Genomic DNA, 14,244 nt, shown 5'->3' with positions numbered 1-14,244 from the left:
AAAGAGTCCGGGCAGAACATATGAGCCTTTAGTATATTTATACTTAGTCCTGATGTGAGCTCAACAATTTAGAGAATAATGTCGCTGATGATTTGGCTCTGTAGTGGTTTTCAGATTTTCAGATTTTTATTCACAGTTCAAAGAATTTTCTGGTTATGTTAGATGGATCCCCGTTTGAGAAACACTGATGTGGGGTAATACTTCCAGAAGAAAGTGATGTTAAAGTTCAAGAAAGTAAGCGAATGTGTAAATGAAAGTGTTTCGAGGTGCTTTGCAGTGGTTGGATAAGCTGTAATGACATTGTTTATCACTGTAATCCAGGTGCGCCTCCAAGGATTAACAGGAAATGTCCAATTCGACCACTACGGGCGCAGAGTCAACTACACAATGGATGTTTTCGAATTAAAAAGTAACGGCCCCAGAAGGGTAAGATGTCATTCTTGTCGTGAGCATTGCAGAGGTCACCGCAGACAAATTTCTTTTTTTGTAATACGTCCACTTTGATATTGTATATCTGACTTAAAAATGTGCTTGTCTGTATTCATCTTTGATTCTGAGAAAGTGTAACCATGCTTTGCTTTTGCTCTGTCTCTCTACATCTGTCGAGTGTCATTTCAGTCTAATTCATTGTCTTTCTCGATGTGCTTAACGCTCTGTGCTTCACTTGATGCAGCTGTTTCTGTGAGAACAATCCCAGGAGACCCTGATGAGTCTTTATTATTTTATAGTCAGCGTTTTCTTTCTGTGCAATGTAACATCTTTTACTTCTCTTACAATACTTCAACGCATACTCATTTCACGCATATTGTATATGCATCTCTTTAAATGGTGAAAACAGCCATTTTAGATGCCTTATAAACCCATATGAATCATTGGCCATGTACACACTGCAGTTAAATGTGGTTGTCAGTTCATCTTTTAGTGTTTAATCCTGTTCTGTACACACACACTTCAGTAATTTTCAGTATCTACAACCAAATTAACCACCAAAAAAAGCAGGTACTGAAATCCGCATTTACAAAAATTCGATGCAGTGTGTACAGAACCAAACTAAACAACTGTCTGAGATGTTTCTCTCTTCTGTGTGTGCGGTGCAAGAAATCCCAGGGAAAGCAGCACGAGCCTTGACTCATTCTTGTTGCCAGATCTTGCTAGAAAAATGGTGAACAAGAACAAGCCCATAATAAATCGAAATGCTGTATGCTGAAAATAATACCGAAATATCACGACCTGTAACTGCTCGCTTTAATAACTTCGTAAACGCGATCGCTTTGTGAGCCAAGCTTTAACAACAATCCCAAAAACGCTTATAATAAGTGGACATGGCAACATTGCAAGAGCGTGCTCTGTGAAGCAGCCTTTACAAGCATAAACAAAACACAAGTTAACTTTGCTAAACATAACGAGTCTTTTGTCTTTGGTCGCGAGACGCCAGATCGTTGATACATCTCGGTTTTGGGAGTGAGTCGTGGTCCGATACACACACAAAACGATAATTTGTATTAAAAAAAAAAGTAAATAAATAAGTTTTTAACAAAATTTATATTGCTAATTTAAATAAATTGTATGCTATAAAATTTTGACAAAATTGTCTGAGAAGTTTGCAGTTATTTACTACCAAAATGTACAGTTTTTAAAATAATACACAAATGTCTGCCTTGAATGGTCTGGTGGTTTTAGCAGCAGAGCTATGTACGCACCAAAAGGCCTCGTGTGACACACCTTCTAAAGTTATGAGGAGCCCTCTGCCTCTGGCGTGCTTTATGGAGTGTGGCGGCTCCTGGCTGCTGTTGAGCAGTGCACCGGGGGAAGAGTGATGGGAAAAGGAGAAGGAGGGGAGCACAGGAACGAGCCGCCAGGGCTTGGCAGTCATTTATCAGGCAGTCGTGAGCCCCGCTTTAGGCGGATGCTGGAGCCTGGCTCTTCTTTCTCCCGTTCATCTGGGTTTCGTAAGGACACGGGCACACGCCGCTGCTCGTGTCTATTCTGCATGGCAGTTTTTCATCCCACAGCAAAATGTTACACGCAGCAACACAGCAACACTTAAGCCCCCAACGTAAAAACATTCCTATTTAGCATCTACATAATCACTTACAGTATAAATTTGAACTACCGTTCAAAGGTTTTTGAAAGAAGTCATTTATTTGATTAAAAATATCAACTATTTTTATATATTTAAAAATGTAATTTATTCATTTAATGGCAAAGCTTATTTTTAACAGCCATTACTCCAGTCTTCAGTGTCACATGATCCTTCAGAAATCATTCTAGTATGCTGATTTGGTGCTCAAAAAATATTTATTATTATTATCAATGTTGATTTTTATATTTTTATAAAAGTTTAAAAGAACAGAAATTTTGGAAAATTACAAATGTCTTTACTGCCACGTTTAAACCATGCTAAAATAATGTATGTTTCTTTAAATAAAAAAAAATAAAAAAAGCTAACCCCAAACTTTTGAACGGTAGTTTATTTTCTCTGAAAGTCTTAGTATAGGATAGTTTGTCCAAAAATGATAGTTCAAAAACCCATATGACTTTTTTCTTCTGTGAAACACAAAATAAGATATTTAAAATGTATTTTAAGCTGGGGTTTATTTTTTTTTGGACCCCATTAACTTTTAGCGTATGGACAGTGTGTAAGATAAAGGATGAATAGTTAGCCCGATTTAGACATCAAATTATTTCTGCTCATTTACACACACTTACCCAAATGAGCAGGCTTGAATGTATTCACTCACTCTCTGTCGGGTCTGGAGTCTCATTCTCATCACTGTCCCATCTCCAGATCGGATATTGGAATGATGCTGATAAGTTGGTTCTGACCCAGGATCAAGCCTTACTTCCCAATGAAACATCTGGCATGGAGAACAGAACCGTGGTTGTGACGACTATTATGGTGAGTAGAAGCATTTCCTGAGACTTCCTGAGACACATTTTACAATTTTTGTTTGTCCTTCATCTGAAAGCTTCACTGTACCAAAAGTCCCTCTCATTCACATGGTGAAAAAAAAGAATTTTCAGCAATGAATTTCTTCATAACATGCACGCACAAAGATTATGATCTGCAAACACTGCAGAAATTCACAGCCGCGCTGTGCTGTTCATCAAAACACATTTTCTCTCTGTGACCTGTCAGTCATACTGCTGTCCATCTAGATAACCCAAATGTTTTTACGTGTGCTGAATAGCATCTCTCAACATTGCTGTGTAAATGTGTGCTGCCATGGCATTGTGAATACGCCGTGTGCATCATGTGCCTTCTCACGTACTGTCAAAAAGTTACCAGAACTGGTGTCTTGGACTGTATTTTGTTTTGTTACTTTTGTCGACTGTAATCTTATGTCAAAACACTGCATGAATGGGATACATTCTGTATTTTGTGTTTCCTATACATTTTGGAGATCGTAAATTACAGTATTGTCAATGTTTGTGCACTGATTCAAGGATGTAGTGGACGTGCAGACACATAATTGGTAAATGCTAAGGTTTTGGAGTGTAGCACCTGAAGCCAAATCCTCCTCTTTTCAGCCCCTGGTGAGGAACCCCTTATTAAGAAACTGAACAGATGATGGACTCTGCAGAGGTGAAATCAAGCACTTACTGAAGCATGGACAGGCAGAGAGACAAATCAGGACTGAGGGCAAAAACATGGATACTACTACCTGAGGCAAAATGAAAGGAACAATGAGAAATCGAGCTGTGGACGAAGACAAAGTCAAGCTCTAATAAGCAACTCAATCATGAATGGAGAAGATGTGATGCCAGAATTGGAAAACTGGATGGACACATGGAAGCCAATTGAAGTCTTTTCTTTAGCATTTATATCACGTGTATCGAAACAGAAGAACCAGGTTTTTAGAGCATGCAGGTTTTGTATATATAGAAAGCTGTACATAAAATCATCATTACTGTCCATTTGCATTTATTAAGCATATCGTGGATATCCATCAGGAATTCTCATTTTCCCATTGTGCTTTATACTTCGTATTTATAGTAGCCTCAGATTTTATAAGTACTGTTCACTCAAAAAAGAAAATGATCATGATTCTCACGTCTTTCCAAACCTGTATGGCTTTCTTCTGTGGAATTCAAAAGAAGTTTTGAAGAATGTTCATGCTGCTCATTTTCCATACAATGAATGTGGATGGGGACCAAAAAAAAAGCACCATGAAAGTATACAGTATGTGCTATCTGAAAGTCTTTTGAAGTTATACAATGAAATTTAAATCGCTATTTGTATTCAATGGATTATCTTGCCCTGAAAATCTTGGTTGACAGCATTCACCTTCGTTGTGTGGAAAAGTTCAGCTCGGACATACAATAAAGGTGGAAAAATAAGATGAAAAAATGAAAGCATCATAAAGGCCTTCAAAATGACTTTAAACAATAGAATGAAATTTAACTTGGTCACCATTCACTTTCATTGTGTGACAAAGAGCAGCTTGCTATTCTACCTAACTATCTCCTTTTGTGTTCCACAGAGGAGAGAAAGTGGGTTTCGAAACTCAGATGATGAATAAATGGTTTTCATTTTAGGGTGAATTATTCTTTAAATTTAGAGGTTGTGCGTGATGAAGGATTTTTATTTGGTCTTTGTAAGAACATGGATTTGTATACCTGCCTATACACCACCTCTTGACGCAAGAATACAGATCGCCCATGCTGGAGGCGTTACCAGCGACAAACGCTAGATTCTTTTTTTCAACAAAAAAATTACCTGTAGAAATACACTGCCCAGGAACATCACTGCCCTGTGCTTGTGAAAAAAGATTTGAAGAGAAGGCTGCATTCTCATACATCAAACAAATTTGAGATGAAACGGATCTTCCGTTGACATTCAGTTCGGAGAGCTCTATTTGCTGTGTGTGAAATATTTAATTCTCCCTACTGGGCTTTCTGCCTTTCATCATTTTAGGGTAGCCATATGGCTTAGAAAATATTTGTAAAAAGGGGAAGCAGGTTTTCAGGATTTTTATGTAAATGTTCTGCTGTTTCCTTGCAAGTAAACATTTCTATTTGCTGCTGTACAGCCACCTGTATTGTTTTAGATATTGTTTGGTATGACAGTACATCATACTGATGACTAAGAATGACTGTTTATATTCGTGGTGTTGCTTTTTTTGCACAGATGTGTCTTTTTTCTCTGAACTGTAATCCTTCATAGGCTTCAGCAATGTAAATTGTAAAGTTATGAGCGAAGTTCTGCATCCTTTTGTGTAACAGATTTGCATAGCAGTTTCCTGTTAAAATGTTTGAAGGCATGCAATGCAATTGTAATAAATTGTAGTCATGAATTTTATGGGTCAGTTATTATTGCTTTGAATCATGTATAGTACATAGTGCACATTTGGTGTGCTTTTTATTATATCTTAATGCTTGTATGAACCCTATTGTTATGGTTTCATACACATTTACCCTGAAAATCTTTATTGTTTTTATTAAGGAATGTGGAGAATATTGACTCATGTTCATTTAAAAAAGCAATATGTCCTTATTTCAATAGTTTCTTTATGGCTAACATTTGATTAGTAAATCAATCATATACTGTACATGCGAACATAATGGCTTTAATTATCTTTAATAACTCTTCTAAAACAGCTATATTTGTCTATAACTCCACAATATATCATATTTAGAATATAGAATGCTAATGAAATATTACGGCATGGCTAAATTTCAACACATTTTGCTGGTTTACAAAAGTGTAACATGTTGCCCATTGAAAGTACTTTGTTGTTTTGTTCGTTCAGGAAGGGCCGTATGTAATGCTGAAGAAGAACTGGGAGCTGTACGATGGGAACGAGAAATATGAGGGATACTGCGTGGATCTGGCATTTGAAATTGCTAAACACATTGGTTTCAAGTACCAGATATCCATCGTGCCAGATGGAAAGTATGGAGCTCGGGACCCAGAGACAAAGATCTGGAACGGGATGGTTGGGGAGCTGGTGTACGGGGTAAATTATTTATCTCTTACTTTTTGCAATCTTCTGACTTCAGCATACAAACCTGTATGAGTTTATTTCTTCCAATTTCAGCCAATTTTTGAGTAAACGTTAAGTTCTATGTCTGGTGAAGAGGAAAAAAAGAAATACAACAACCTTTCAGAGGCTGATGTTTATTAATGAACACTGCATTCAGCCAATGCTTGTCATCTTGTAGATTTTTGCTGAGCCCTGGAAAATGCAACCCAGAAGTTGCTCTTGAAAGTGTCGGGCAGTTATGAGAAACTTTAATTTCTTTTTTGGATTAGTCTTACGCAGCCCTGACAAGGTCTAAAGTGTCACTAAGTCACCAACAATAATCTAGTTTTTGGATGTACCATGCAGCAAAACGTGCAGCCAGACTTTAGACTCTACAGTTTTTTCTCTCTAGTCCTGTAAGCATTTTTCTTTTTCTTTGCATTGATTAGTTTATCCCTCTCCCCAAAAACTAAACCTCAGTATTAAGCCTCTTGGATTAACTGCTTGGATTTTTTGACATTAATATGCAAAGCCTTGTTCAATTAGAGAAGTTGTAAAAATGTGATGCAAGGAGAGGGGGAAATCAGTAGATTATGCTTTATTTTCTCTTTTTATTCACTCCTTTCTCCTCTGAATATAATATTCAAATATGAGATCTCAGCTTTGAATATAAAAACTGCAAATATTTAGTATTGCATCGGCTTATCCAGTCAAATGGCTTAGTTAATAAACTTAGCAATGTCATTACGTCTGTTTTGTTTTTAAACAAGTGTGCACAGGAAGTGATTAAAGACAAAGATTGATATGAAACATACTTTTCTTTTGTTCTAGAAAGCGGAAATCGCTGTGGCCCCATTGACTATCACTTTGGTCCGGGAGGAGGTCATAGACTTCTCGAAACCCTTCATGAGCTTGGGCATCTCCATCATGATTAAAAAGCCCCAGAAATCCAAGCCGGGCGTCTTCTCCTTCCTGGACCCGCTGGCCTACGAGATCTGGATGTGCATTGTGTTCGCCTACATAGGCGTTAGCGTAGTGCTCTTCCTGGTCAGCCGCTTCAGCCCGTACGAGTGGCACACCGAGGAGCCCGAGGAGGGCACTGACGGTCTGCCTAGCGACCAGCCCCCCAATGAGTTTGGGATCTTCAACAGTCTCTGGTTCTCCCTGGGAGCCTTCATGCAGCAGGGTTGCGACATCTCGCCCAGGTCAGCAAACTTAAAACACCAAATAAAAATTTCTTGAGAGGACCGAATAAAAAACATATATTGCAGTGGAAATGAACACAGTTAATGTCTCTGATATGGTCATAGCTGATACCTGAAATAGAGTCATTGCTGTAGTTTCCATAGTGATTTGATGACGAATTTTGTCCGAGTCTGAATTAAAGAACACACAGGCAAGCCAAGTGGGGGAACTTGCATTAACACTCAGTGTTTATTCATCGTGTCTGCTTTGGATCTTTGGGGAGCGGGAAAACAACCAATCACAACCGGCATCACTAAGAACATTTACATGCACAATTATAATCCAGCTACTGTGTTTTTTGTAGTTGAGCTGCTGTCTTTCCAAGTATACACTACCATTCAAAAAGATTTGACTTTTTATTGAAATGTATACTTTTATTCAGCTAGGATGCATTAAATTGATCAAAAGTGACAAAGATGTTTCAAATGTTTCAAAAGATTTCTATTTAAAAACAAAAGTGTCAGTTTCCACAAAAAAAGAATATTAAGCAGTACTTAATTTTTTTTAAACTGTTTTCAACTGTTTTTTAAAGAAATGTTTCTTAAGCACCAAGTCAGCATATTAGAATGATTTCAGAAGGATCATGTGACACTGAAGTAAAAATTCAGCTCTGTCATCAATAGGGAATAAATAATTTTTAAAGTGTTAAAATAGAAAAGTTATTTTAATTTGTAGCAATATTTCACAATGTTACTGTTTTTATTGTATTTTGATAAAATAAATGCAGCATTGGTGAGCAGAAGGGAGACTTCTTTCTAAAACATTAAAATAACTTTTGAATGGTAGTGTACATGACACAACATTTGAAGGATTAAATACATGACAAATGATTGTTGTTGCACTTCAACTGAAATCGAATAGAGTGCATGTAAACGTGTTTACTGATGTGGTCATATTCCATTTGTATTTAGCAAGTGTCAGTCTAAAAAGGGCAGTTCACCCAAAAATGATGTTATGTTCTAAAACAAGATATTTTTGGGAATATCCATTATCCATTTAAAGAAATTTAGTGGAGTTCAATATTGTTTGAATATTGATAATAAGTTCAATATTGTTTTGGACCACATTGACATTCATTGTATGGACAAAATCAATTGAAACATTCCTCAAAATATCTTCTTTTGTGTTCCACAGAAGAAAGTCAAACAGGTTTTGAATGTTCATTTTTTGGGTGAATTATCACTTGAAACTTACTCTGTATTTACTGAATACATCACCCTTGTCTCACCTGTTCCTCAGTAAGTTATTGAGGTGTCATCCCACTTAGCACCTTGATGAATTTCACCGTTAGTGAAGCCAGTGGGCGGTCCGGTGTGCTCCGGAACAAGGCGATCGTTCATTGCCCCATTGCTATGTCCCGTTGATGTCCACATATCGCTCGTCTGTCCTGCCGGCTACTTCTCAAATCTCACGGGAAATGTGCTAGTCATTCATCGTTACTCTGTGTGACAGTTTGTTTTTGTTATTTGTCTCTCGCTCCGTCCTTCGCCTGCGGCTTTAAAACATTGGGCTCGCTGCGGCTCTGGGTCTCACTTACACACCCTCTCTTTTCTCTTGTGTAATAAGCACCTGCATGACCACGATAGAGCTCTTTAAGAAGTGTTATCAAGAGAAGAGAGAAAAAAACAGGCTTTATTTTTCAGCCCCCACCAGATAAGAAATCACTCATGACAGGCCAAGGGGAAGAGAAGAGCAGTAAAAAGCACAGCACATGGAGGAAGACAGCAGGTACTTAGAGAGCCGTCAAAACCATAGTGTCTATCTTCACTGCTCTATAGCCTGAACATCACAGTGCTGTAGAGGGCCTATGGTTTTAGATTTGGCTTAAGAGGACCCATTTAGGACTTATAAGAATCATGCACTTCATCGTTTTTGCATACAACTAATAAGGATTCATGAATTGGATAGGAGCTAATAAGTGGGGAAAAACAGCAGAAAAAAGCACTTCCATTCATTTTCTTTAGTACATGCCATTAATTCTCTTTAGTCAGCGTTGTGCCTTTACCTCAGTGTTCTTGATTTAGACAAGATGACGCAGTTGCACAGCAGCGTTACCCAGGTGCCGGTACTTGTCCTTTCCTTCTCCTCCTCTTCCCTGTCTAATAGCCTACTGGTTATTCAAATGTGCAAATTTGCTTTCTTTTTCTTAAGCACTTTATAGCTTTATGCATATTTAATAGCTAAAGTGTGTAATTTTTTGATGGTAAAATACTTTGTCCTATCCCACAGCACTGTACTGATTGATTTGATATTCATTTTCACATTCCATTTTCTTGGAGCATAATGGAGCCAAACCCATCTGTCACAGGACAGTTTATAGTCTAAGACAGGGGTTTTCAAACTGGGCTCTGTGAACTTTCCAAGCAGTTGCTAGCAGGGCAAGTTTTTAAGCGTAAGAAATAAAAACCAAAGTAGCTCATATTTTTTGTGAAAAACGTTTGTAGTTTTTCACCATCCTGTTAGTGTAGAAAAAAAGATACACATTTAATATAATGAAAAGTAGCCTTCATGTTTTCCAGATTCAGTTTTGTAATCAAGATGTTGTCTTCATAATATCACAGTTAATATTTTAGTTAATATTAATACGTGTTAAGTAGTTGTATACAGGAAAATAATAATGTTTAGTTGTTGTTGTTACTATTATTATCACTCTATTACTAATATTAATATTATTATTATACGTTTCAGATTTAGTAATAATAATACCGGTACTAATAATAATAATAATACTATTTGTTGTTGTTGTTGTTGTGGTTATTTGTTTTGGATTTAGTAGAATGACAAAACCATTTATTAAATTTTGCAATCATCATGCTGTCTGTCGTCATAATATCACGCTTAGATAATTTTTTCACAGTATTAATTAATCTTTATACAGGAAGATACTGTATTGCTGCCTTTATATTTTAGCAAGTGGATCATCATATTTGGTTTAAGAAAAGTTTGTTATATGTTATTATATTAAGTGCAGAAATGATACACTTCAGCTTTGGTGGTGTGATAAGAATCATTTACCATTGAAATATTGACTTGGTCATTTTGAGGCATTTTTTTTTATTATAATAATTTTTTACAGTCAATCCGCATGTAATTAATTCAGTTTCATTTAGCGCCACTCTATTACATGTATACTTCTTGTTCACAGTTTGCCGGGGAGGTGGTTGATGAGGATGATGTGGGAATGATGGGTATGAAAATGCTGAGAGCGTGTTGTGTGATGGGGCCGGACAGGGTCATAACTCTTGCCTGTTTTCCCTGTCGTGTTTTTGGCTCAGGCGGGCTGGCAGGTGTCATCAGCAGACAGGTAGAGCATCTTCCTGGGCCTCGGAAACAGCCAGCATCTGGCGTGTGCGCTATTGCGCTGATTTTGTAGTTGTAATGCATGTGGGCAGCAGACCCTATCAGACATTGGAAGATTAAAAAAAAACTAATTTTCAGATTCGAACACATGCAGCCTCGGTGAATGGAATTGCATCACGGGATGAACAGGGAATTAAGATATGCTAATGATAGTCATAGGTTCGGTATGCTGCTTGTAAGATTGGGTCGCGAGTTTTAAAACCTTTCGATAAGCCTTTTCTTGAAGTGTCAAGTCCTTGAAGTGCTTCGGTTGCACTGGCTGGGTAATATTTATTAAAGTGTGTGTGAAGCTGACGAATGTTTATAAGAATGCTTGTGTTTGCAGGTGTAGGATGGATGGAAAATGTGAGGTTGCTGTTGGTCAAAATAAAATATGTTCTTTTTTTCTTAGCATCTATGACAGGATTTCATCTCTCGTTTTACAAACATGTTTTTTTTTCCTGGTATGTCAAAGAACACTTTTCTTTTTCTTTTTTTTTCTTTGTGTCTCTCTATCCCCCTCCCTCTCTTGCTTTCTTCTTCTGTTCCTACTTTTGTGTTTTATGGTCGATCTTGCTCCAGTAATTGCCTCTATTCACTGACTTCTTTTATTCCTCAGATGGCTTGGGAACGATTGTAGGGCTAGAAGGAAAGAGAGATCATGGGAGTGATGTAAGGATATGATTGACTCACCAGGCCAGTGCTGTAACAGTGACGGAAATGAGAGAAAGGAGATTACGCTACAGCAGAGGAAGCTTTGCCCCAGGTTTTCTCCATGCCAAAATGATCGTTTCAGCCCACAAATCATTTATCTACATAAGACACTCTGGGATAAAAGTTGATACCCTTGAACTGTAATTTCCTTTTTAGATTTATGACTATATACAGATGAAACGCATCCCTGAAGTAGCATGAGATATGTGCTGCATTACAAGTAATGCATGTGACATAGTCAGATGATGCCGCAAATAATGCCATTAAATCTGACCTTTTCAAACAAGATAACGTAATTTTTTTCATAATTGTTTTTTTTTACAGACAAGTGCAGTTGAATACCGCTCTTTTCTCCATGTTAGAAGCAAGAGGGGCATTGTGCGCATGACATGCATTGTAGGAGCAGGCCATGATGGGTAGTGTTCTAGGCTAGAGATTGTTTGTCATGGTTATCTGTGACGTTTGGATTTATTTTCTAAAAGCTATTGGTGCTTTAGTGGAATCCAGTCAAACTTGTTTTTTGTAGTGGACAATAATTTGTCTGTTGTCTCAGAGCAGCGGTGGATTTTTCTGCCCTTGAACTCACAGGTGCAACCGTTCTAAATTCAGCTGTTGTCATGACAATAGACCCTTTTCACATTTACGGGTTTCTCAGAAGCGGAAGTCATCATAGTTGGGTAAACTTTTATAGCGGGGAATGAGAGAACACATTAAATATATTTTTTTGTGTTCCCATTTGCTTTAAATAGCTAAAGTAAAACTCCACAATAGTGTTTTCTCAACTTTCAAAAAGAGGAAAAAAAAAATAGAGAGATTGATAATGGCAGTCAGAAGAGAGAAAGATGTCAATTTGACCGTCACTCCCACAGCCACTGTATTAGAAACACCCTCACAGCAGCGTTAACTGTTTTTTTTGTAATTTGATGCAAAGGTAATATAATACAAAGTATGGTTATAAATGTACATTAAACAAAAATGAAAATCTAAAAAACTTTGCAGGATTTACGATGCTGATGACCGTTCAAACATTGCAGTCTGTAAAAAGGGTCCATTGGTCCATTGGTGTTTGTTGTGAATGAGATGGAGAATAAAAAGGACAGCTGTTTGGTCACACTTTAGTTTAGGGTCCAATTCTCACTATTAACTAACTATTAACTATGACTTTTGCCTCAATAAACTCTAATTACTGATTATTAATAGTAAGTAAAGTAGTTGTTAAGTTTAGGTATTGGGTAGGATTAAGGGATATAGAATAAGATCATGCAGAATAAGGCATTAATATGTGCTTTATAAGTACTAATAAACAACCATATCCTAGTAATATGCATGCTAATAAGCAACTAGTTAATAGTGAGAATAGGGTCCTAAACTAAAGTGTTACCGATCATTTTTGTCAGAAATGGAACACTCAGGGGAGAGAAGCATTGTTTCCAGCGGTTTTGATTCTTGAGTAAATACACTGATTCCACAAAAAGTCATGAAATGCAAAAGTGAGTGATATAGCCTAGGGGCCCCAGGCAGCCACAAAGGGAATGCTAGAAGTTCAACAGAAAATTTTAAGGAAAAGAAAAAGATTTTACAAAATGTATTTTTATGCATTAATATTGATATTAAATATTATAGAAAGTTCAAATAATAATTTCTCATACAGATACATATAAATGGGTTATGCATATAAAAATATATACTATAACGTTCAAAAGTTTGGGGTCAGTAAGAATGTTTTTAAAAGGAAATTAATACTTTTCAGCAAGGATGTATTAAATTGATTAAAATAAATACTGTTCTTTTGAACTTTTATATTCATCAAAGAATCCTGAAAAAATATACATGTTAAGCAGCACAGCTGTTTTCAACATTGATAATAATAAGAAAAGTATCTTGAGCACCAAATCGGCTTATTAGAATGATTTCTGTAGGATCATGTGACACTGAAGACTGGAGTGATGAGTACTGAAAATTCAGCTATGCTAACACAGGAATAAATAACATAAAATATTAGTAATTTGAAATTACAGTAATATTTCATAATGTTGTCCTATTTTTTTTTTAATCAAATAAATGCAGCCTTGGTGAGCATAAGAGATTCCTTGAACAGTAGTGTAGATACTTTTTTATTTTATTTTAGAAAGTGGATCATCATATTCGAGGATTCTTGACATCAAAACATTAAAAATCTCTGATATAGCCTTTGTAAATGCATACAGACTATGGGGATAAATACTTGACCACTTCCAATGTAAAAAATACCATCTATTCTCAATGAGAAACTGTTTCAGCGTAGCGCAATTTACAAGTAACACATTAAAGTTTCTATAATGTTTAGGCCATACTGAGACATCCAGGTGTTTGAAGACGCCACATGCCGTATATGACAATGCCAAGAGACAGAAATTGCTTCCAAATAGGAATGGATGTATTTTTAATGAGCTAATGTAAGAGCTTGCTTTTTTTATTTTTCCAATTTGCCAGTGGAAGCGGAGATCAGTAATGTGGAGTATGATTGTGAATGACTCTAGTCTCATGCATGGAGAAATTGATTTGCAGGTATTAAATCTTAATCAGAGCAGTAGAGAGGAGGCCATGAATAAATAAAATACTGGAGGCTCACTGTGGCTGCGGGCAGTGACCTTTCCATTTGTCTACGGCATGTCAAGGTCTCTCCATTCCTTTCTCTCCCGACATCTCTCTCTCTCTCTTTGACTCCCTCCACGAGTCTATCCGGGTACACCTTAACAAACCTTTCAGAATGTTATTTAAATTCACCAAGCATTATTTTGCTCAAATACACACATGCTGATGTGTTCTTTTCGACGAGAAATCTGCATGAAAGCGGCGTAGTGAGTAATGCGCATCTGACAGTAACACATCCCGTTTCACAGCTCTAATGGCACTCTTTGATAATAAGCTGCTTTGAGGGATACACTGGTAGTAGTTTGCTTATTTTGTGCTTGTGAGTATGTGTGAAATCCACAGAGAC

At 36.9% G+C, this 14,244-nt stretch overlaps 1 protein-coding gene across 4 annotated transcripts in view; it reads left to right on the top strand.

Annotated features, from left to right (window-relative positions):
• gria4b (glutamate receptor, ionotropic, AMPA 4b) overlaps nt 1-14,244 on the top strand; it is a 93,576-nt gene that overhangs the window by 69,581 nt on the left and 9,751 nt on the right. For 3 of the 4 annotated variants that reach the window (XM_084387072.1, XM_084387074.1, XM_084387071.1), the window contains exons 8-11: nt 322-426; nt 2,789-2,899; nt 5,754-5,960; nt 6,798-7,171. In XM_084387072.1, coding sequence (XP_084243198.1) covers nt 322-426; nt 2,789-2,899; nt 5,754-5,960; nt 6,798-7,171 — 797 coding nt within the window. Of the gene's footprint in view, nt 1-321; nt 427-2,788; nt 2,900-3,531; nt 5,295-5,753; nt 5,961-6,797; nt 7,172-14,244 lie in introns of those variants that run through there. The other variant, XM_084387073.1, reaches the window with a different exon arrangement.

This window comes from Rutilus rutilus, assembly GCF_951802725.1.
Source record: "Rutilus rutilus genome assembly, chromosome: 18".
Taxonomy (NCBI): domain Eukaryota; kingdom Metazoa; phylum Chordata; class Actinopteri; order Cypriniformes; family Leuciscidae; genus Rutilus; species Rutilus rutilus.
This window is presented reverse-complemented; position numbering and strand designations above follow the sequence as displayed.